This window comes from Onychomys torridus, chromosome X (genome assembly GCF_903995425.1).
Source record: "Onychomys torridus chromosome X, mOncTor1.1, whole genome shotgun sequence".
NCBI lineage: Eukaryota > Metazoa > Chordata > Mammalia > Rodentia > Cricetidae > Onychomys > Onychomys torridus.
This window is the reverse complement of record NC_050466.1, coordinates 61,350,563-61,376,509: the sequence shown is the minus strand read 5'-3', so window position 1 is coordinate 61,376,509 and position 25,947 is coordinate 61,350,563. Positions and strand designations below refer to the sequence as shown.

The window sequence follows — 25,947 nt, the reverse complement described above, 5'->3', positions numbered from 1 at the left end:
TCAAAGTCTATAATGGTCTTAGTCATGTGTTCATCATTCTCCTATTCCTGATTCCTGTATGAAGTCAAACAAAAAAGCCAATGTGCTCAAGGAAACAGTTGGCCTGCTCATGTTACCTTCCAAGCCCAGGGTTCACGCTCTTTGCTATGAGATAGCCTAGGAGACAATGATGAAGAACAGGAAGAGGATGAGAAAGTAAGTGGGAACATGATACTTAGTGAGTAGTGCTAGCTGTGCAAAGAACAGGGACCTATGGCATGGCCAAGCAAAAAGAAAGGTGCCAAGATGCTAGAAAAAAATCCTGACATCAGCAGGTGGGGAACAAGGAGAGAAGAACCAAGAGAGACATATGGAAATGTGATAGAGAAACTTTCTGCTCTGCATGATAATTTTAAAAGCTAATAAAACAACAACAACAACAAAAACAAGAAAAGAAAGAGAACATGGTACCAAGAAGGGAAGACTGTCCCATCCACAGGAGGTGCTAACTGGATCTTTAATGTTACTAGGATCACTGTTTGAACTAGATGGCCCCAGATTCCTGGTTTCTTATTCAAAGAAATTGAATGTCAAAGCAGTGAAAATCTTGATTTAAAGAGATTTAAAGCACAGTAGGCAACAAATCAGTCTCATAAATGGAAAATATGAGAATCACTGAAGAAATCACTGTGCTACTTGAGCTAGAGTGCCCAGGAACAGCAGGCTGTTGTTTGGGGCTTTCTTTAATGGGGTTCAAGAGAAGGAGAACTTGGTTGTTAAGGGATGTAATATGGAGGATTCTATTTGATTGGCAGGCTTGAGTTATATTAGCCTTTTTTCTCACTGTGCATGCCTTTTCCTATGATGCATCTGATTTGAATTGTATGCATGCCCAATCATGCATAGACATAAGATAGTAAATAGGAGGTTTTCCTTTAAAGTTCATGCTGAAGACACAGTCTGCCTTAATGCACACGCATCCAATACTATTTCAAGCCAAATGTGCTCTGGGGCATTTTTCAAAGGAAATTGACCACAAAAAGAGTAACAACTAAGTAGATGACAAGGCAGGGGTAATTTATGCTATTGTTTGAAGTGGGGTATGTATGAAACTTGATGCAAGTAAGAGCCCTAGGTTGCTAGGTGCACTGTTAGGAAAGTGGTATGTGCATATCCAAAACCAAGTGGAGTCCAAAGTTGCTAGGCTATTCCTATATTCACCTGATTCATTAGCAGATGTATGAAGAAGTCTTACTAAAGCCATTTAGCTCTTCTCACATTTTAAAAGTATTTACTTATTTTTATATTTTATATGTATATGCCCAAGTATATGTATATGCATCATATGTGTGCAGTGCCCACAGAGGTCAGAAAGTAGTGAGCCACCACCATATGGGTGCTGAGAACTGAATCCAGGTCCTATACAAGACCAGTAAGCACTCTTAACCTCTGAGGCATCTCTCCTGCCTCTCCACAACATTTTTTTGATCTTGCCAAAAACAAGGCAGCCATGTTCTGCTAGAAGATTCCAAACTGCCAGGGACATCCACAGTCCAGCTCCAGAATCTCCGGGATCCTAATTTTCAGAAAGAGTTCACACTTGAGAGCCATGGATCAGTCACAGTCATCTTGGTGGAAACCTGAAAATGGTAGAGTTGTAAGAAGGCCAGGGGTCTTTCTGCTGCTCTTACCTTCTTTGCTGGACTGCTTTCTGCAGCTTGAGCAGGAGCTCTGTTCAGCTGAGGGTGTAAGTCAGCTTCAGATACTGGTTCAGACTGCAGCAAGATCAAAGAGAAGGTATAAATGCAAAGAACCCAACCATGTAAACATAGGACAAAGAACACTCTGGAAAAGAGTCACTCAAGGAGACCAAGTCACACTGGCCTAGACTAAGCTGCAGGCAAGCACAAGTCTGTTGATGCTTGGGGAAAACCCTCCACCATAGGCCTTGCTATTCCCTTCCATGTCTCCTACCAGTGTCATTCAAGAAAAGGAACCATGGCTATCTCACATATTTTCACATACAGATTTCTTAAAAACTAACACTTTACAAAAACTATAAAAAAATATCAGAGGAGAAAGGGATAAGAAAGGGCTTAACAAGCACTAAGAAAAACCATCAGCACCATAAAGGACTCATATTTTTTAATATTCAATTCCTAAAAAAGAAACACTGCATGGGCCAGAGAGATGGCTCAGCAGTTAAGAGCTACATTTCCAGAGGACTGAAGTTAGATTCTCAGCACCCACACCAGGTAGCTCACAACCATCTATAACTCCATCTCCAGGAGAGTAGATGTCCTCTTCTGGCCTCTGCAGGCGTGCGCGCACATGCACACACACACACACACACACACACACACACACACACACACACAAATAAATCTTTAGAAAACGAAATACTCTAGGAAACATAGTCATTTGCCTTTAAAAGGGAAGGAGGTATGTAATGGGTGCAGTAATCAGAAAGGCTGGCTATTGACTGCACAAAGACTGATGAGGGCTACCCCAAGCATTTCAGGACACAGAACATAGACAAATGGAACATGGGGTAAATAGGCCTTATATAAGTCCCCTGTGTCCCCAAGGCTTGCTATCTTCAGCTGTGGTAGAGTACTTTGCTTTTGGCTGTTATTAACCAGTACAGTAAAATATTATGATGAGAAAACCCGCTACTTAGGAGCAAAGTGACTTTTACATTTCAGTGGTATCCGTACTTCATTTACTCCAAAACTAATTCACACCACAAAAACAGATTGTAGCACAACCAACTGCCACTGCCCCTTACATGGCTGTCTCTAGCCTCCTACAGTGTGCCTTCTTTCCTGTGGCACTACTGAACAGGCTGGCTCCCAGGGAGCTAACATTAGCAGATTCTGGCCACTTCTTGTATTCTCCTCATCCTCCTTCCTTCTAAAATAGCATCCTTGGTGATTTTAGGGGGCTGAGAAGTGACAATCTCCTAACTGTAATTACTCTCTCTCCTTTTTTTTTTCTGCTCTGACTGCTCTTTGCCCTGAAATACGGACTTTCTTGGGGTTCTCTGTCTTCTGTTTCCCTGTGCCAGTTTCCTTCCCTTGTGCATTCTTTCCCAGGATCATCCCATCTACTCCTGAATTTTATTTATTTATTTTTCATTCATTAATTTATTGTGTGTGCATTCACATGTACTTGTGTGCCAAGGTACACATGTGGAGGTCATAGAGGACCTCTTGTGGGAATCAGTTCTTTCCTTCCAAGATGTGAATCCCAGGGATTCTGCTCAGGCTGCAATGCTCGGCAGCGACCACCTTTACCCGCGGCAGCACCTCACTAGCCTATTTATTTATTTTGCTTGTTTGTTGATTTATTTATTTATTTAGCAGTACTGGAGATTGAACCTAAGGCTTCACACGTAGGAGGCAAGTACTCTTTTACCCAATATCTCCAGCTCTTGTTCCTGCATGTTATCCTAAAGAACTCTCTACCTCTTTTAAATCTATATACAAGCATTCAAGCTGCCTGGTTTCGAATCCCATGTATTTGTGACAGCTTCTCCTTCCATTAGGGATGGCTGTGTTATTCATGCTGCTGCTGTTGCTCTGATTAGACTCTGACAAACTGAACTCTATGGATGCATCATACATTGCTCCAGTGTTCTGCATGAATTATGTCACATCACCACAGCCTTAAGAAGTGGTTAGCATTTCCAACTATTGATGACAAAATTCAAGATAAAGAAGTCAAGAAACTCACCCAAAGATCATACAAATAGCAGGGTCTGAGGCCAGTTTCAAGGTCCAAAGCTAGACTTGTTACCATGGTTCTAAAGCTAGGCTTGTTACCATGGTGCAATACAGCCTCAGGCTCTTGTAGGCCTCAATGTCATTCATGCAAGACATTATTTATCAGACAGCTACTGCTGGCTGGCTATGCTGGCATTCAAGGATGAACAAGGCACCACCTCTACTTACAACCATCTGGGAGTCCAGTGGAAGAATCAAATATATAATCAAAGATGCATGTTTCAATGCAGTGTGGTAGAGAAGAAGAATGGGGATAATAGAAGCACTCATTCTTGTAGGACAGCTAAGACCTAGTATGTGACAGTTCAGCTGAGGTCTGAGTGACATGTAGTATATGCAGTCAGCTACAAGAGCTATATGTGTGGATGATGACAGAGGTAGACCCAAAGCAAACTCACAAAGGCCTATATATACTCAGACAGCCAGAATATTAGCTTGGAATACCACAGAAGGTTGAGGTCAGTCTCTCAGACAGGAAGTTTAGAAGGAGCAGTATCGTAGTTAGGGTTTCTATTGCTGTGAAGAGACACCATGACCACAGCAACTCTTACAAAAGACAAACATTTAGTTGGGGCTCGCTTACAGTTTCAGAGGTTTAGTCCATTATCACCATGGCAGGAAGTATGGAGGTGCACAGGCAGACATGGTATTAGAGAAGGAGCCTAGAGTGCTGTATCTGGATCAGTAGGCAGCAGAGAGAGAGAGAGCCACTGGGCTTGGCTTGGTCATTTGAAACTCCAAAGCCCACCCCCAGAGACATACTTCCTCCAGCAAGACCACACCTACTCCAACAAGGCCACACCTCCTAATGCCACTGCCTAAACATTCAAATATATGAGTCTATGGGGACCATTCTTATTCAAACTACCACAAGCAGGAATGGGGATAGCTTGTTTTCATGTATTTCAATTTCACGTGAAGCTTCCCAGGAGCTATACATTTTCAGCAGTCTGTAGAGTGTAGCATTCACCTCCTTGTCCCTGGGAGTTTTGAGTCACAATGTGCTCCAAGATCCATGAGTCAAATGTCAGTTTTCTGAGCAGCTGAGCTCACCACCCACTCAAATACAGGGCTTCTGGTGAAGAATCCATCTAGAACCTGAGGTCCCTTCCTGCCTGTCACTTGCAATTTATTACTTAGAAGGTATATGCTCTGGCCCCAAGTCTATGCATGCATGCCCCTGCAGGGACCCCAGGTGTGCAGGGAAAATCCCAGCAGGCAGGCAGAGGGGGAGTAACAGGCCCAGGTATGCAGCCTTTTGATTTGCCAGTTCTCTCCTATTACACAGCAGGTGGAGAACTATGTCTTCCACCAAATCCCTGTGGAATTACTGAGGAAGACGACAAACTGACCTTTTCAACATAAATGAGGATTATGAGCACAGCCAAAGTACTAGACCGTCTTTGTCACTGCCACCTAAAAATAAGCAGCAATCAGGGAGAGAGCTGAGGAGGCAGTGGAAAGACTTGCTTGAGGTGGTACTTTTCCATTTACAAGTATACCTTCCTGAAATTGTATGCAGTGGCCTGGGTGTTCTCGCTCTGTGACTGAGAACAAACAACTGCATAATATTAGGTCAGGACCTCCCTGCCACCTTCTGTTACCCCACAACTGATCTAAAATGGGTTCATCCACTGAGCAGCCAAAGGAATGACTCTCATAAAGGATACAACATAGGAATCGGGGAGGGGGTGCCAGAAGGCGGCACAGGGAAAGAAAACTAGCTCTGTGGTAAGAAAATTTGAAGATGGGGCTAGAGAGATGGCTCAGCGGTAACCAGAGGTCCTGAGTTCTATTCCCAGCATCCACATGGTAGCTCACAGCCATCTACAGTGGGATCTGATGCCTTCTTCTAGCCTGCAGGCATACATTCAGGTAGAGAACTCATATACATAAAATAGATAAATAAATCTTTTTTAAAAAGAAAAAAACTGAAAATGAGATTTAGTCATACAAAACTGCCTCATCTCAATAAGCTATCGTACCTTCCTTCATGAAAATGGCATGAGCCTCCCATCAGACTTAGCAGCTGGGTGGCAGAATGAACTAGAGAGGTTCCTTTGCTATCTCTTCACACTGCTGTAGATGATCAGTTTTAGAAGAATGATGATTCATGAAAGCAGGAAGGCCTCAGTGGCTGGCTTCTTCCTTCATGGCTTCAAGAAAGTGGAGGTAGGAAAGGTCTACTCCCACAGCAGTATGGCCTTGTTCAAAAGTCCTGGCTGTGTGAGCTGAAATACAACTCCAATGAAAGGAGCATATATTTGATTTCTAACTGATATTACAAAAAGCAGTCTTGCTTTCATGGCTTCATGTGAAGCAATACATACTCAGGCAGGATGCAGAGAGCCAGGTCATTAAAACTCAAGCTAAGGTTCAAATACATACATACATACATACATACATACATACATACATACACACACATATACATATGTAGTGGGTAGCCATTCCAGCCTTGGCCTGGAAGTTCCAACACCCATTGAGGCTTCGATAATGGTCACGCCCACAAGGTGGGGCTGAGGGAGGACGCTGAAGACCCAGGATTGAGAGGAGAGGCTTCTCTTGGTTCCAGGACCCTGGACACTGGAGGTAGACCGAGCAGAGTTCTCCGGAGAACACCGCCAGACTGCGCCATACCTTTCCCAGACCCTGCAACCTATCCCTTCATTTGTAAGCTACCCCACAAAATAAACCTCCCTTTTAACTATGTGGAGTGGCCTTAATAAATTCACCAATATACATATATGTACATATACATATAACATGTTTTATTTCATCACTTTTTAGTTTACATTACTTGTACATAACTGGTTTCATTATGACATTTTGGTGGCCCAATGAGTTTCATTAGGATTGCTTATAAAAGCACAGGTGAAGGGGCTCTTTACAGGAATGTGGATACCTTATTAGTGGCAGCCACTGAAGAAAATCTCTCCCACCTCTAGCCACTATTAACTGCCTATAGATGCTCAATTCTAGAGGGGCTTCATGAGCTTTCCCCTCCCGTGTGAGATTTTGATGGGCTCAACTGTGTACTTATCTTGTGCAGGTAATTACAATTTTGTGAGTTCAAAAGTGCAATGACCATGTCCTGTCTGAAGTCAGCATTCCCCACCACTCCCCCACTTCCTCCAGCTCTGACATTCTTTCCACCCTCTCTCCTGTGATACTTCATTAGCCCTGTAGGGTGTGCTATAGAGGTCCCATTTAGGACTGCACATTCAACAGTCACTTATTTTCAATACTTTGACCAGTTATGAATCTCTGTATTAATCACCACTCACTGTAAAAAGTAGCTTCTTTGACCAAAGCTGACAGTAGCACTAATCTATGGCCATAAACATTTCTTATCAGGCAATACGACACGTACATCATGTCCATTAAACAAAAGAACAGCAGTAGCTTCCCTAATGGGGCTTAGTACCTTCACAGCCATTGGCTTTTGACCACATATATACAATGTTTCGATGTTACTATTCTTCTTCCTCTAATACAAATGAAAATATTTTCATTCTACTTTTTCAATGAAAAAGCCTCATTAGATACCAAGGTGATATTACTCTGGATGTGAAAAATTAACCTGGTACTTTGTGTATTACCGTGGCTGATGAGACAATATAGCCTTTGCTCAGTTGGCTTACCAGAAACAGCCATAGGCCCAGAGAGGCTGAGCATTTCCATACATTCATTTATTCAGTTACAGAGATTGTTTTCTGTCTCTGGCATGCCAAGGACAACGGTAAAAGTATGGGATACAGGAAGGAGATGAATAGCAGTCAAAGGTTCTATGGTGTCCCACTTAGATCACCTTTATGTAGATGGTACACCCATCCAACTAGCTGCTCTGAGTGCTAGCTACTAAGGTCTCACAGCTGCCTATCTTCTCAATGGAGGAAGCCTGCCTCCCGACCCCACCCTCATCAGTCTGCAGAGAAGAGCTCACTTGGAGATGGATATAAAGGCAAGGTTCTTGCCTCAAAGGGGATAAACTCTGAGATGTTACTTATGTACCATAATCCTCCCATGTAGATCAGACTTAGCTCTTTCCCCTTCATCATGCTTCCCTCCCCTCTTTCTGGTTGTTTTCCTTAAGAGCACTCCCTTAATAAATCACTTTCTAAGACTGTTCACCTCAGGCCCTGCTTCTAGGAAGCTGACTGAGAAACACACAACATGCTCCACAAGAGGGACTTCAACTGTTCTTATACACTTTCCTCTGGTGTTCATTTTTGCCTGTGTCTTTCTGTCTCTTATATTACTTGTCTTGTAGAAAGCCAGTTGTCATTTTATAAAGAAGACCCAAGCAGTCCTTTTTTAAAAAACAATGTACTTATTTGTATTTTATGTACATTGGTGTTTTGCCAGCATGTGTGTCTGTGCAGCAGTCCTAACACTAATCTAAGCCAGGAAGCGAGGCTCCTGTCAATAGCCATCTTGGCAGAGGATCTTCCAGATCTTTGGTATCTTGACAACAACTTCAAGGGAGACTGTGAGTCAGAACCATCAGCCAACTCACTCCCAAATTGCTCATCCAGACACAATTACACATTAGTTGGTCGAGTTTTCTTTTTTGAAGGTGCTCTAATGTTCCAGAGTTTGGGATCTGGTTAGGGTAGAACAAGGACAAAGTACGGGGAGAAAAACGCTAGCAGTGATGGAACAAGGACTTACACTGTCTAAAACATATTTGATACTATTTCCCACTTCTATGCTTTCCTCTACACTGCAGCAGGTAGAAAGAAGCATGGGAATGGCTAATCTTTTTGGTAAATTCTTAATTCCTTCAATTACATTTCCCCCACTAAGAAATAGCATAGCACTTCCTGTTCTCCTGGCCAGACTTAGCCCCATACATGTGAATGTTGAGAATTTGTAGCTTAGCCTGAGGGCACTGGGGCTACTGACAGACTTTATGTAGAGAGTGACCTGATTTGCTATGCATTTTCAAAAGATTATTCTCGATCCAATGAGTGGAAAGCACTGGAAGCAACCCACACTGAATGAAGGAAATGCCATTACAATTCCGAAGAAGAAAATGAGACAAGAGGTAAGTGTTATGTAAACAGAGTTACAGCCAGGCATGTAGTGCACACCTGTGATCTCAGTCCTCCAGAGACAGAGGCAGGGGAACTGCAAGGTCAAAGTCAGCCTGGGCTATCTACCAAGACCCTGTCTCAAGAAACTAAAATAAACGAATAAGTAAATAAAATAAACCAGGTTGACAAGAATGGGAACAGGCAGTTATGAGTGCAATTTAGACTAGAAACTAGATACATGCTTGGTGACTGATGAAATACGGTTAAGTGAAAGGAAAAAAAAAAACAAAGATAAGACTCTCCAGTTTTGACCTTGGAAGATGGGTAAATAGTTGAGAGAGAAAATAGCTCAAAGCAAGCAGAAAAAGTTATGGGCATACAGAAACTGAATATAATTAAGCAGGTGCATCACAACACAGTGCTAGAATAAGCCACATAATTCCCTGTGGCAATAACTCTCCAATGCAGCTACCTAGGGAAGATTAATCCATGAATTGTCTAGAGCAGGGACAGGCAAGCTTTTTCCATAAAGGGACATACAGTAAATATTTTAGGTTTGGGAGGCAGTCTCAACTGTAACTTTGTCACAGACAATACAATGAATAAGCATAGCAGTGTTCTGAGAAACCTGATCACAAAAATTGATGATGGATAGACTTGGCCATAGATTATAGTTTGTCAGCCCTTGATATAAGAGGTTGGAAAGCACCACCTTGCCTATCTCTTCTTAAAGCTCCATAGAACACATTATACATTCCATGCTCTGAAATGCTGTGAGGAAAAAGCAACCAACCATTTGCTTTTGCTTAACCACAGTACTACTTAGACTAATTGGCTTCATTTACTTCCTTTCTTGTTACTCCTATTAGCATCCAGCAGAAGCAATGATCTACAGAATACACTTTGAGAACACAGAGACTGGGTATTACTGGAAAGAAGAACATACCATTTGACTTCAATGTGATGGCCCACTGTACTGGCTAGTTTTTATGTCAACTTGACACAAGCTAGAGTCATCTAAGAGGAAGGAACCTCAATTTGGAAAATGCCTCCATAAAATTGGGCTGCAGGCAAGCCTGTAGGGAATTTTCTTAATTGATGATTGAAGTAGGAGGACCCAGCCGATTGTGAGTGGGAACACCCCTAGGGTGGTGGTCTTGGGTCTATAAGAAGGAGGCTGAGCAAGCCATAAGGAGCAAGCCAAAAAACAGCATTCCTTCATGGCTTCTGCATCAGCTCCTGCCTCCAGGTTCCTTCTCTGACTTCTTTCCATAATGAACAGTGTCTCAGTTACTACTTTTCTATTCTGTGAAGAGACACCATGACAAAGGCAACTTATTTAAAAAGCATTGAACTGGGGGTTTGCTTACAGTTTCAGAGGGTAAAACCATAACCATCATGGCAGCAAGTATGGCAACAGACAGCCAGGGAGGGTGTGAGAGCAGTAACTGAGACCTTAATTCTTATCCACAAATGGTGGACAGAGTGAGACTGAGACTCCTCATGGGCTTTTGAAACCTCAAAGTCCATCCCCAATGGCGTATGTCCTCCAACAAGGCCACACTTCCTAGTCCTTCCCAAACAGTTCTACCAACTAGGGCCCAAGCATTCAAATATATGAGCCCAGGGGAGTCATTCTCATTCAAACCACCATAAAGACAGGCAGGATGGCACACACATTTAATCCCAGCACCCAGGAGGCAGAGGCAGGCAGATCTCTGTGAGTTCAAGGCCAGCTTGGTCTACAAAGTGAGTTCCAGGAAAGGCACCAAACTACACGGAAAAACCCTGTCTCGAAAAACCAAAAGAAAAAAAAGAAAGAAAACCACCATAAAGCAAAATAAATGATTTCCTCTCCAAGTTTTAGTCATGATGTTTCATCACAGCAATAGAAATCCTAACATAGATACCTATAGTCCATCCTTAGTTAAAACATAGAGACCTTCAAGATAGCTTAGCCAGTAAAAGTTCCTGCCACCAAGCTTGATGATCTGAGTTCAATCCACAGAACCTACATGATAGAAGGAGAGAACCAACTTCCAAAAGTTGTCCCCGACCTCTATATGTACAACGTAGGGCATACATGTACATGCATATACATGCACTCACACTCATGGACATAAATGGAAAAAAATAAACTTTAAAACAGAGCAGTAATCTATGGCATTATAAATTATGGATTTTAAAATATCAATACAACACAATCAAATTCTTGTCCCACTGAGACAAGCTAGCTTAACAAAAGTCCTAGTCCCAGATCTGAACCTAGATGTTCATCACATTTCCCACTTGGGATACTGCAAATCTTGAGCAGATTTTGCCCCAGCCTTTAATTTTTGTCCAGACCAATGCACCCTGCATGGAGTAATTCATCTTATAGCCCATCCTAACTCAAAGCCATACAGTGGGACCCCAAGGTTTGCTACACACAACACAACTCCTCTACCAGGCAGAGGTGTTTCCATCATCTGACTCATAACCAGTTTCATTCAACCATAAAGAGCCTGCTTTGGGTATAGTTACATTCCAAATCTTCCAGCCCAGTGGTTCCCAAATATAGCTGGCAGAAGAGAATTATCTAGGGAAGTTTAATAAACTACAGATATCAAGACAGTTCTGCAGACTTTCCTCGTTGGAATTCTCCTAGGAGTACAGCATTAGAAAGTGAGATTTTTAACAAGCCCCTGTGTGATTTTTATGCAGCCAGCCCAGACCAACTAGGGGGCACTGATGGACCAAATTCTTCACTTAAGAGATGAATAAATCAAGTCTCCAAGATGCTAGTCAGGACCAGGCCACAAGTGCTCTTGCAATGACTGACTAGGCTTCTGAATTGTTTGCTCAGCTACTATGTATGGAATGGGAAAGTGAGTCATAAAACTCTATAAATGCAATTAGCAGTAAGATTTGGTTTAAAAATCGATTTTGGAACAAAAAAAATCATCCCATTTTATTTTTTGAGTTTAACTGCAGAACTCTGCCAAGGTATAGATAATTGGTGACTTTTAAAATTCTGCAATATCCATGCTATTGGTGGGTTAGAAAAAGAATCTCAAGCTTTGTTTAATACTGAAGAGCCCAGAAGCAAGAACTAAGTTCCAGAGAGATAACTGGACAACCCTGCAGCAGCCTTCTGGTGATTTTCAGCATCCTAAATGTCAGTGAGTGCCTGATTTTCACCTGGCCACATCTTTGCTCAGCAAGGCCCCACCAGAAAGCCATGTGATGAAACCTAGACACAGAAGATAAAAATCAACAGTCAGCAGCACCCTAGCCAGAGCAAACCCTGTCATTCCAATACCAGTTTCCAGAGCATCCTAAGCACTCAATTCTCTGCAACAATGTTTACTAGAATCCACAACCCAAGTCACCTACAAAATAGAGAAACAGAACCGAACTGTAAGCCCCTGGAAAGCACAACATGTGCCTTGCTTTGTTATCATTTTTCCAGTGCCTAATCTACTTGCCATCAAACAGGGAGTGTTATAATCAACAAGAGAACGAGACAGCAACAAACTCAACACTATTTTTTGTGCATCTGAACAAGAGGCCACTGGAATAGCAGAATGCAGCAGGTACTGGGTACACACTCTAGAGTCCAATCCAGTCTGTGCCCTTACTAGGTGCATAAGCTGGTCACATACTTGACCTCTCTAAGCTGTAATTTCTCCATCAGCCAAATGAGGAAAATCTATCTAATTCACAGCACTGTGGGGATTAAGCAGAATATCTTGTCCAGAATGCTAAGCACAATTACATAATAACTGTTCAATAATGGCAGCTACTATTAAAATAAATCTAAAAGTACAATTGATTTCTCAGGCATAGTTTCTGTTATTTACAGTAACAGCCAGTTGGATGTAAGGGACATTTTCTCCCTTACTGAACAGATGAAAACCTATAGCAAGAACATGCTGGCTCCAGTTGAGAGTAAAAGTGGCAAACTATCCACAGCCGAATCTGTGTCCCTGGATATTATTCCTGTCAGTACCGGAGGGGAGAAGCTAAAAACGACAATTGCTATAAACCTTCAGACTTCATGGCTACCTCCACCACAGTCATCGCAGGCAGTTTGCACCCCTTCCTCATGGCAGACCAATCCAACATGGGGGACACCACGGAAAACGCTGCCAAGGTCCCCCGACACACTTCAATGACAGCTAAAATCAACAACTATAAACTAAACCCTGGGTCCAGCAGTCACATGGTCAGACCTCTTGGGGACTGTGGAAACCCACTGGATTGTAGACAATATCCATGAAACACACTTGTTCTTACAACTAAGAGGGGGAGCTTTACTTGGGGATTTTAAAAAAAGCCAACGTTTTTACCATGACTGAGGTTTGGTTTCTTCTGTTTGCAATTTCTATTGACAGAACAGAGTCTGAACTGAGTCTGCACATCATTCTCTCTATCACACACCTATAGTGGAATCCACAACACAGTCCTCACAGACACAGTTGTCCTTGGGAGAACTGAACTGCCTAAAGTTGAATAAAGATGCTTTATGCAAGCTTCTTGCCTGCCCAAACAGGCACCCAATTCAAAAGCATCTCATGATGAGACCTCGGAAAAGCCTCTTTGTTTCTCCCCCATTGCTGTCTCTGGGTGGTGGAGTATTAGAATAGTATCATCTCTAACTACTTTTAGTTCACAGTCAAGCTACTACTATGAAATGTCTATTTAGTAGCTATTAATAGTCTTTACTATTAAATGTTCATAGTTGGGCTGACACAGCCCTTTCTGGATGAGCTTTATCTGTGAGAAATATGGCTTTAAAATTTCAATTAGGAATAGCTTACCAACAAGGAACTACAAAAAAACTATGGAAGAGCTGGGAAGCAGCTATAAAATAAGTCAGCACTGATGAGAATGTGGAATCAAGGGGGCTGGAGAGAGTGCACACAGCAGGTAAAAACACTTGTTCCTCTTGCAGAGGACCTGGGTTGGAGTCCTAGCACCCACATGTGTGGCTCACAACCATCTATAACTCTAGTTCCAGGGGATCCAGCACCCTCTTCTGAAATCCACAGACACCAGGCACAAGCATGGTACAAAGACATACATGCTAGCAATACTCATATACATAAAACACATAAATCTTGTTGGGTATGGTGATGCATGCCTTTAATCTCAGGACTCAGCAGGCAGAGAGGTAGGTGGATCTCTGCGAGTTCAAGGCCAGCCTGATCTACATAGTGAGTTCCAGGCCAGCCAGGGCTACATAGTGAGATCTGTCTCCAAAAGTCAAAAAGAAATAAAGTTGAAAATAAAGAGAATGTGCCAGTGGAAATGGATGGCCACCAAGGAAGTATGCCTGAACTAACACCTTGTAAAACTGTTTTGTAGTATCTATGAAAGATAAACATATACCTAGTGTATGATGCAGAAAATTCTACTCTTTATACCCCAAAGAAATAAAAATATAACCATTCAACACCTTGGGCATGATGGTGCAGACTGACAATATTTATTGCTGTCAAAATCTGAAAACTACCCAATATCCATCAATAAGAGCAAGCTAAGATATAAGATATTGGCATATGTAGTAGAATACTATACAGCAGTGATCACATATGATATTCCAAACATCCCTTAAGCAATAGAGCAATAGAAGTCAGAAAAGTACATAGTACACAATTTAACTTATATAAAGCAGAAAAAAAACAGAGTAAATCTATATTGTTAGAAGTCACAATAGTGCTAATCCTAAAAATAGGAGATAATTATAGGAAAACAGAATGGGGTGGAGGGGACTTCAGGAGTGTTGATTATATTCTTGTTTTATGTGTATATTACATGTGTGTATTATTCATCTTTTTAAAATTCACTGAGTTGCACATTCAATGTACACCTTTCGATATTCCTACATTATACATCAATAAAAACTTTAAAACATAAATCCAGTAGAGCCAATTTCCTGCAATGTCCCTAAAGTGCCACCTAGTGGCACTAGCTAAACGTATACAAAAGGACATTTCATCTCAAGCAACTGCAAACAGAACTGCTCCGTTTCAACATATGTACAAGAATTGGGTTAAAACAGTGCCCTACAGCAAAATCACTATTGTGATCCCAAGGTGGTGGATGCTCATGTTGCCTGGTATATAGAATCCCCAAGAAGGAGTCAGAGGCAAGTCAAGCTCCAGCACACAGCATGTTGGTACCAGTGAGCTGATGATGCATACCTCTCCCCAGCTCTGCCTATGATATGCAAAGTGGAAATGCTGGAATATTATAAAACTAACAGCCAGCACTGAAGGCCAATAACTGAGGTTTCCTCTGCATCCTCCATTGAGAGTGGGGAGCAACATGCCATTAAGTTGGCAGCAGAGTGGGGCACCTCAGAGGGAGAAGAAAACCTGCTTTTTCTGTTTTCTCTGGGCAGCCTTGTTTAGCTCTTCTTCAAGACAGCAAGTCTTTGAAGATGCCAGCTGAATGAAAGATATTTATCAAGACTTTTGCTGGTTAGGTCTGAAAGATGGTGCATCTTAGTCAGACACAAGTCTTCAAGAAAAAAGAAATCTACAAATCATACACACAGGCATTACGATCCCCACCCCCCAAAGTTAGGAGACTGGAGGTCAAAGATGGATAGGATGGATGGTCTGCCCTACTTTCCACTTATGCATCTCATTTACATTAGCTTCATTTACATAAAAAATCCCTTTAGACTTGTGTTCTCCATGAGATAATGTTGAAGAAAAATGGCCTACACATGCCTCTGGCCAACAGATTCTCCCCCTTCCCATTTCTATTATGAACAGAAACTGGTGATGCTCTGGATTGGGAATGATACAGGTAGAAGACAAGCTCATAGAGGGTCACAGACATGAATAAGAAAGTGATTTTAAAGTAGGTGTGCTGATGAAAGAGACACTGTGATAGAGGGAGACATCCTGGGGATATGGAGAAACTGGGTGCTAGGGATTTTCTCGGGGATCCCCAAGGATGACCCCAGCTTAGACTACTAGCAATAGTGGAGAGGGTGCCTGAACCAGCTCACCCAGTAATCAGGTCAGTGAATACCCTAACTGTCATCATAGAGCCTTTCTCCAGTAACTGATGGAAGCAGATGCAGAGATCCACAGCCAAACACCAGACCAAGCTCCAGAAGTCCAATTGAAGAGAGAGAAGAGGGATTCTATGAGCAAGGGACATCAAGATCATGATGGGGAAACCTACAGAGACAACCAAACCAAACCTAGTGGGAACTCATGAAATTTAAACCAACACCTCTGGAGTCTCCACAGGACTGGGCTAGGCCTTCTACATAAGCGAGACAGTTGTGTAACTTGATCTGCTTAAGGGGCCCCCTGGCAGTGGGATCAGAATCCATCCCTGGTGATGAGCTGGCTTTCTGGAGCCCACTACCTATGGTGGGACACCTTGCACAGCCTTGAGGCAGGGGGAGGGACTTGGACCTGCCTCTACTGAATGTACCAGGCTCTGCTGACTCCCCATGGGAGGCCTTACCTTCTTGTAGGAGGGAATGAGGGGTGGGGTGGGCTGGGAGTTTGGAAGGGTAAGAGGAGGGAAGAGGGGGACCTATGATTGGTATGTAAAATGAATAAAAAGTTTCTTAATAAAAACAAAGTTGGTGTGCTGCCAGCACCTGTAATCCCAGCACCAGGGAGGTTGAGACAGGAGGATCACAAGTTAGAGGTTAGTCCAGGCTACATAACAAAACTCTGCCACCAAAAAAATGGTTGGTAAAGAGGCTCAAGGGCAAAACACTGGCCTAGCATATGTGAATCCCTGGGTTTGACCCTCTCCATTACCACAAAAAAAGGAAAGAAAGAAAAAAGTAACTAATTCTATTATAAGTGGTCACATGCTCTAGTCCAGCACTCATTATGGGCTTGTGGCCACTAATTTCTGGCTATCCTAAGTTTTCTGCAATTTTCAACTAGATCTCATCCCTTTTATTTCACTTGGCCTGGAGTGATAATAATTTAACAGCTCCTATTGAATGTATATGTCAGGAATGATAATAATTATAATAGCTCCTAATGAATGTATATATATTCATATATATATATATATATGAATGATTACTGAATGTATGTAAATCATATGTACATATATGTGTGTATGTGATATGTATGTATATGAATGTTTCGGTCATATTTCAGGCACTAAGTGATTTATAGATTTTCTGTCTTTTAGTTATCAAAATAGATACTCCTACTATGTTACTTATTTGGAGATGATAAAATTGAGGCATGGAGATACTAAGTACCTTGCCCAAAGTCACAAAGCCAGTAAGAGACAGATTCAAAACCCAAGCCCACGTTTTTAGTTCCTTTCTCTAGCTGCATTCCTGAGCTCAATCCCTACTGTCTACCACTGCCATTGCCATTAAGGCCAGAGTACATTTTTGTACTCTGTGTATTTAGGACTGCTTCCTGTTTTCTGTCACTATTTAGTGATGAGGAATGGGGATGAAGAAGAGAAACAAGGACTTCAGGAACCTAGAAATCAACCGTAACTCACCCGTCCTGCAGGAAAAGTGAGCTACCTTGTTACTGAAAGGGAAAAGAGTGGGTAGCTACCACCGTTAATCCTTAGCAGTGAAGCATGAGGAGATGGGCATGCATGAGACACATGGAGCAGGAGAGTTACATAAAGGTACCATGACAAACTACAAAACACATGGTTTGGGGCAGGACTACCTTCTGAGAATAAGGAAGTGTGAAGGAGCTACAGAACAGGGTTATTACCCCTACCTTTGTGCTTCCATAATTCTTAGCAAAGTGTGGCCTTATAGTCAGTCCATTCCATTAAAACATGATGAAGTTATTATACAAACAGATGGGACTGACCAGAAAAAAACATTTCAGCAAAGTAAAATTTATACAACACAACACTAACAGGAGCATAATAAAAAGGAGGGCTAACTTTTAAAAAGTCACTAATAGTGGGGTAGATGTACTTCATTTTAAAAGTTTTTAAAAATAAAATATATTTCTGATGTGTCTGGTTGGTTGTTAAGAAAATAACTATGACATGGGTTCACAATATGGTGGTTTGAATGAGAAATGTCCCACATAGGCCTATGTATTTGAACACTTAGTCCCCAGTTGGAGGTTGTTTGGGAAGGTTATAGAACCTTCAGAAGGTCTAGCCTTGCTAAAAGAAGTATGTCATGGGGGTGGGCTTTGAAATTTTACAGCCTTGCTCCCCTCCTTCTCTCCCTCCCTCTGTGTGGATTGCCACCATGCCTGTCTGTACCATGCCCTCCCCCACCATTATGGACTCTAACCCTCTGGAATCATAAGCTAATATAAACCCTTTCCTCCCCTAAGTTGCTTTTGATCGGGGTTTTATCACAGCCATGACCAGTAGGAGGACCAAATGGGTTAGCATCTATAAAGCACTTCAAAAAGCATTGCCACATAAGCACTAAGTACTTCATAAATGAATGAAGTAAAGAAGGTTCCCAGGCTCTCTATGGTTTGGAGACTTCTCAAATCAATTCTGTGAACAGGATATTTATTTATCATACAGAAGTTGTATCTCTTTTTCTCCCTTTGGAAAGCACAATAAAGGTTATACCTGGCCTTTTCTTACAATAAATATGTGTCACAGACCAGCATTAGAGGCTTAGAGGGGGCAATATGGTTTTATAAGCTCTAGAGAAGATAGTTTAGTCATTTAGATGAAGAGAGAAAAAATTTCACATTTAGAAAATGACTGGTAGCAGGGACTGGAAATTGTTGTCACATTTTGCTTAACAGACCTCTAGTTAATTAGTGGCATGCAGCAAATTATGTTATCTCCATCTAAACATTCATCATAAAATTTCTAACACTTTCTCCGGTAATTTTTTCCAGCTCTCCTTGTCTATAGGAGCAGGCTCTGTCCCTTACTAGCCAAGAGGTTGTAAGAAGCTCACTTCCAATTGCTAAACCTCAATTTCCTTTGTGGAAAAATGATATGAAATGATGCACAAAAGCATGAGCGTGAAAATGTTCACATGAAGTAGACTTGGGACATATGAAGGAGCAAGCAAAAGGCTCTTCTGGGCTAAATCACAACTTGGTAAGACAAATTGGGGTTTCTGATGTGAATAGAGGCAGCTGCACATTTGTGCATAGCACAATAACACAGATTAAAATGCCTTGTATGGACAACAAGATGATGGCTCAGTGGGTAGATGTGCTTGCTGTACAAGTCTGATGACCTGAGCTCACTTACTGGAACCAACTCCCCAAATCTTTCATCTGGCCTACATGTACACAGACACTGTGGCATATGTGTGCGCGCGCGCACACACACACACACACACACACCATACACACACACATACATCATACACACACATAAATCATACACACACAATAATAAAACATTCCATGTAAGGCAAGGAAGTGATACCAAGTCCATCCCTTGAAGCCAGAGGCTACAGCAGTGCTTTGCTACCTGTTACACTACAAAACTAGGATAGTATGCCAAAGTGCTCAGGCTGTGTGTTTAGGAATAGAATTGGTAAACAAATATATAGTCCCTGACTTAACAATGCTTTAACTTAGGAATTGTCAAGTTTACAAGTGTTCAAAAGCATCCCAGTAACCGAATTCTGCTTTTCACTTTCAGTAATCTAAACTACATGAGAAAGTTAGTACTTCATTCAAAACAGGTTTGTGCTAAATGGTTTGGGGCCCCTGTAGCCTAATAGAGGTATTCTGAATACATATGAGATAGGTTAGGCTAAGTTATAATGTTCAATAGGTCATTGTATTAAATGTATTTTGTAATTTATACTATTTTCAACTTAAAATGAGTTTGGGGAGATAAAAATCTTATCATAAATCAAAAAGCATTTGTAGAATATCACAACATGGTACTGCACTAAGCTGCCATCTGGTACCATCTTTGAGAACTCTTGATAGCCACACCAGACAGAAATGTTATCCCTCCAGTCTAAGAACTGGCTTCACATTGAAGGCCACAGGTATGGGTTTGTGATAGCCCCAACATGCTGGAAAGGAAGAGCTCAGAGAACCAAGAGTGAAATTTAAACTCAAAGCTCAAAAGAAACCCACAGGACAAAATCAAAAGCAGAGGAGACAAAACCTAATATTAATGCTAAGACGATTAGCAAAAGAAAATCATTTCACTCTCGATAAAAATTAAAACAGAACAAATTTAAAATGCACAATTATGCCCACAACTCTCCAAGATAAAAGTAGATAACTTGTGAAAGAAAAATTTAAAAAATAGGTAGATATAAAAAAAAGAATGAACTATAAAAATGAAATCAATCTGTGTGTGGCAGTACAGGCATGTAATCCCAGACTTAGAATACAGATGTTAATGGACAGAGCTTGAGTCCAGCCTAGGCTACATATCAAGTTCAAAGCCAGCTTGGACTACATAGTAAGACTCTGTTCCCTAATTCAAAACAATAAAAACCCCACAAGCATCCTAAAAATCAAAGAATACCTATAGATGTTTAAAAACAAAATCAAAACCTTTTAGGCTAGGGCTGGAAAGATGGCTCAGCAATTAAAAATGTATATTGCTCTTGCAAAAGGCCTGAATTCAGATCCCAGCACCCACATTTGGTGGGTACCTGCAGTCCCTGGAGACCAGATGCCCTCTTCTGGCCTCTAAAGGCTACTGAACACACTTAGGCATAGCCCCAAGCAGGTACTTATACACATAATTAAAAATAAAAATAAATCTTTTTAAAAATTCTATGCTGTATGAAATTATTCAGAGAATTAAATTAAAAGATAACTAGTTCATCTGGGGCCAGCATAATAGGTGTGCTGAAAGACATAGAACAATATAGCCAAGTGGCATTCAGGAAGCAATAAATAGAAGAGCAAAACCCATGGAGATATGGCTCAGAGTATTCTAAAATTAAACACATGATTTTCCAGATGGAAAATGTACACTGTCACCTGACATAAATAAATTTAAATCTTTGACTATTCCCCTAACAGTGACATTGAAACAGAACATCAAGACTACAGTTTTACAAGCTACCTCAGAGAAAAGGCAAAGTCACTCCAAAGGAACCAAAACTAGACTGGCAGCGGACTCTATAGCAGTAGCCCACTAAATGGCAGGTAAGGAGGAGGTGATGCATTCTAAACGCTGGGGGTACCCTACAGGCTAGAATTGTGAGCACAGAAAAACTAGCACTGAGGAGCGCAGGCACTGAGCTTACCTACCTAGAGACGTGGATGACAACAACTGCATGATCTGTTTCCAAAAACTGCTGATTTGAACCCAACAACTGCTACAATTACTGTAACTAGGTGATTACACAATGTCTCCTTTTCTCGGAGCATGCTCTCTAAAAGGAGCTTCCAAATGTCATTTTATTCTGGCAAAGCTCTAAATGACTTTTTTAAATTCTAGATATCCTACCAGAGGGCTTTCCCCCCTCTTCTCTTCAGTCTCTGATTAAGAAAAAAAAAAAAAGGCATTTTTCTTAAAAGTGCATTTCTCTCACCACAACAGCTACTTAAGCTTCTACCAGTTCCTCCATGCTGTGCCTCCAAATGCTTAACCAAGAACAGAAGAGCGGTTTCTGTCCAGGGCTGTAGGTGCACAGAGCAGGTGAAAGCAAGGCAAACTGGCTTAAGCCATCCTTTCCTCAACTGTGCTATGACTTTTCATCTACATTTCTTTATGCAACACAGACTCAAAGGCTTCACACTAGGATCCACCCCCCATTCAATTCTCTCATTTTGCAGAAGAAATAGATCCAAGGACGTAATTGGCAAGTCCATCCAAGGTCACAGAGTTACATAGCAGGAGAGCTAAGAATAGCCCACAGATGGATGGACCCCTCATGATAGCCCATTTGGCAGTGTTGTACAGCATCCTCCTACATAAAGATAAGCCCCTGGTTTTTATCTTCTTTCCCTAATTACTTAAATGCTCATCAACATACTGCTAGCCTACACTGTAGCACAAAATAGTCACACTTGGAAAGAAAATGAAAAGCAGCATCCTAGGTGACAAATTTTGCAAATTCACTTCAGAATAATTTAAGTCTCTCATAAATAAGAGATACCTCTTTTTAAAAATTTTCAAAGTTTCATATGTAACATTCTCCCTTGTCCTCCTTCTAACCCCTCCTAATTCTCCCTAATTGTCAAATTCGTGGCCCCTTATTCATTATTATATATGTGTGCCTGCGCGCGCATGCGCGCGTGCGCGCGCGCGCACACACACACACACACACACACACACACACACACACTTAGAAACTTATAAATACAATTTGCTGAGTCCCTTTAAGTCAAAGTCCAGCCTGTACCTGTACTTCATCTAGGGGTAGGGACATGTGAGATTTCCTCTACCCACAATGGCATGTCAACTGGTGCTGTCATTCCTCAGGTCTTGTTTAGGCAAATACATTGCTGAGATTTCAAGGATGCAGCTTCCCTCTCATATATAGAAAACACTACCATGTGGCAGATATCCTGGCCCTCTGGCTCTTACAATAGTCCTTCTCCTCCTTCCTCAATGTTCCCCCAGTCTTAAATGTGGGAAGTTGTACTGTAGGTGTATCAATTAGGATTGGATATCACACAGTCAGTCATTCTCTGCATTTCACTAGCTGTGGCTTTCCATAATGGTCTCCATCTGACGTTTAAAAATAAGGCTTCTTTGATGAGAGGTGAGAACTATACTTATCTGTGGCTAAAGGGGTAAGTATTTAGAATGCAGTTAGAAATTACACTGGTTTAGGAATGTGGCAGTAGTAAGTTCTCTAGGTTCCATAGCCTCATCAACCACAACCAGATAGTAGGCTAGATTTATAATATCAGGCATGAATTCCCTTTCACTGAGAAGGCCTTAAGTTCAATTAAACAGCTGTTGGTTACCTCCAGTAAACAATGCCACTATTGTATCTTTCAGGATATTTTGTCATTCTGGTCATTGTTGTGGTCTCTAGGCATTACAGCTAGGTAGGACTACTAATCTCTTTGCCTCCTTGGCAGTTTCTAGTACTATGAAAGCTATTCCTTAGGGAGGAGTCTTCCAGGTCAGATCCAGATCAATTTCTCTAAGTTCTGTGTCCAAAGTAAACGGTGTCTTCAGTAATAGGGTTTTGCCTTCAATTTCTGGGAGGCAACCAAGGATAATAGCAATAGCCTATATTGCTTTGAAAGTCTATAAAATATTATACTTTGTTTATATGAAAGCCAAACACTGTACATTCCCTCTTTTTTGTGGATCCTAGCTCCATATCTTTAGATGTGAGTATATAAGCTAGAGTAACTGCAAATACAAGGAAAGTAAAAGGGGCAGTGGGGTAGGGGAGAAGCTCTGCAAAGGGAATGGTAGGATACTAGTTCTAAGAAGGGAGAAATGAGAAAAAGGTAAGGGAGGGGCCTTAACTGGGTAGGGATGATGGAATACAATACATAAGGAAAGGAAGGGAGGAGAGATAAATAAAATAAAATAAAATAAAATAAAATAAAATAAAATAAAATAAAATAAAATAAGGATAGTTTTAAAAGCCTTAGGGAATCATATTATTTCACGTTTATTTAAAAATACCTATTTTAGGCCGGGCAGTAGTGGTGCACGCCTTTAATCCCAGCACTCGGGAGGCAGAGGGAGGCGGATCTCTGTGAGTTTGAGGCCAGCCTGGTCTACAGAGGACAACCAGGGATATACACAAAAAGACCCTGTCTTGAAAAAAAATACCTATTTTATTTGTAAATATATGTATACACATAGTGTGTGTGTGTGTGTGTTTTAAGTTATGCCACTTGGGATGACAATGCTCTCCTAAGAAGCCATAAACCATCTAACAAAAAACCCCAGTGACAGGCATGAAAAGCATCCTTTCAAATTGTTGAATAAAAGACACCTCTTTAAATTTATATGTTGAGGACTAAAAATTAAAAAGTGGAATGTACTTTTGAAAGCAATAAATATGTCAGTTTGAGTAGTGGTGCAAGGAAGGAGTAGGCGGGGCTGGCTTGCTGTGGATCCTTTTCTCTCTTGTTCCAGCTTCAGCAGAATTTGAATGGCTGGTGGTGAGGCTGAGAAGGGCTCTGGAAAACCCAAGACAAAGGCGATTCCTGCTTTCAACCTGCCAGCCTGAAGTTGTCTGTGGGTGGTATTCAAGGACATCTGAAGTCTCTGACAAGCAGCCATGCATGTGTGGGTGCAACTGCTGCAGTACACAGAGCAGCCATCCTGGACTAACTCTCCATAGAGGTGATCACACTGGCAGGGAATATCCCCAAAGGTAACGTGTATTACCATGCATCACTTACAACTTGCTATTTGGAGAGATGAACAATTAGGACTCTCTCATCACGATTACAATTGCTGTCACCCCACATATCCACCAATCTCTGACTCGGAAAAAAAGGCAACAGAAGATAGGCTAAGGATGCCTGGATTCCTTATACTATCTCAGGACTCCATTCATTACAACCATCCAGTGCTGGTGATTCCAGCATACTGTGTCAATATAAAACTTAGCTTTGTCTTTGGTAATTGTAGCTAAACAGGCTGAATGCTTACTTAGCTTTCTAACCAATCAAACATCTGTATTCAAATCTTAATCATACTTGATGGTTACTATACCTTCAAAGAAGCTACTCATTCTGAAATAGCAGGTTTGGATGGACCTAACTGGTTTTTAAAAACTGGGTTTTTATGGGTGGGTTGGAGAGATGGCTCAGTGGTTAAAAGTATGTATACTATTCTTGTAGAGGACCCAGGGTCAGACCCCAGCACACACACTGCAGTTCACAACTTTCTGTAGCTCCAGCTCTAGAGGATCCCACACCCTGTTCTCACCTCTGTGGGCACCTGCACTCATATGCACAAACCCACATATAGATACACATAATCATAATAATGTTTTTAACTTGATTTTCACTGTGATACAGAAGTTACAATAACATACATGCATACGTACACAGACAAATACATATACATATGTTTGATATATATGTTTGGAGTAAATATATACTGAAAAAAGGAATACTGAAAGCTCATATGTCAAACAGACACAGGCAATAGGAGTCAGTCTTCTGTGCACTGCACAAAGTTAAATACGTTATATATCTAAATAAGTAATATATCTAAATATGTTATATATCTAAATATGTTATAGCAAAAGGTCTCAAAATTTTGTTTCACTATTTTTTAATTTATAAAGAAAAAAATTCATGAAAATTTAAAATTAGCAACATTCTGTACTCCCATGTTAAAGAACTTTTCTTGTTATTTCATCACAGATATTTGAAAGTTACCAGTGAGATAATACCTCATTTTTTGTTTTTTAATGTTGTTGGGATGTTACCAAGGGCTTGGACAGATTAAACAAGTGCTCTACCACTGATCTATAACCCCAGCCCCATATTATTCCCTTTGATTCTGGCATTGCTAAAGATGGGTTCACTTAGCAAAATTACAATAGTAGGCTCTCCCCTACTGTGCCCAGAGAGAACTCTCTTCTTGGGGACTACTAATCTCACACATCTCTATAAGCACTGGGACTGCTCCTCACTGCCCCCTCATAATACTCACTTGAACTCTCTTCCCTGATGTCTAACTTCCTGAATTATGGTCCCTTGAATGTCCCAGGACCCGCTGCACAGCTGTTTCTTTGCATCAGGCTTTTCCTCTGCCGTAAAATTCTGTATCCTTCAGCCATCTTAAAAAGAAAGGTTCTTTTGTTTCTTTAAAAATCTCTTTGCTAGTCACCCTGCTCACTGCATGAGTCTTCTTAGTCTGGAGGTGATAGGTATTAAGATGGAGGTTCTTCCCTCCTGCCTTCACTTCCAGTGCTATTTTAGTAATCAAAACCCTGCCATGAGGATCACTTGCTGTGGGAAGCATGGAATAAGGATTATGAATAGGGAGATCCTGGGCACATTCATAGAGGAAGCCCCAATTCATCAACTATAATACTGATAGAAAACTTGAAAGATAATATTTTGACACACATACCAACTTTTTCCTTATTAAGCACAGTCATGTAAAAGCCATGAATCTATCACAATTTCCACAATAAATTTGGCATAAAAATCAATACTATTAAAGGTACCTAGCTAACTCAAGTATCAGACAATCTCTAAAGTTAAAAAAAATGACAATCCCTTAGCAGAGTATTGATCTATAGGGCAAATCCAAACTCTGTGGAT

At 41.2% G+C, this 25,947-nt stretch overlaps 1 protein-coding gene across 9 annotated transcripts in view; it reads right to left on the bottom strand.

The window, feature by feature from the left end:
* Reps2 (RALBP1 associated Eps domain containing 2) overlaps nucleotides 1-25,947 on the bottom strand; it is a 237,094-nt gene that overhangs the window by 21,296 nt on the left and 189,851 nt on the right. For all 9 annotated transcript variants that reach the window (XM_036174455.1, XM_036174450.1, XM_036174457.1 and 6 more), the window contains one exon: nucleotides 1,671-1,754. In XM_036174455.1, the coding sequence (XP_036030348.1) occupies nucleotides 1,671-1,754 (84 nt within the window). The remainder of the gene's footprint in view (nucleotides 1-1,670; nucleotides 1,755-25,947) is intronic.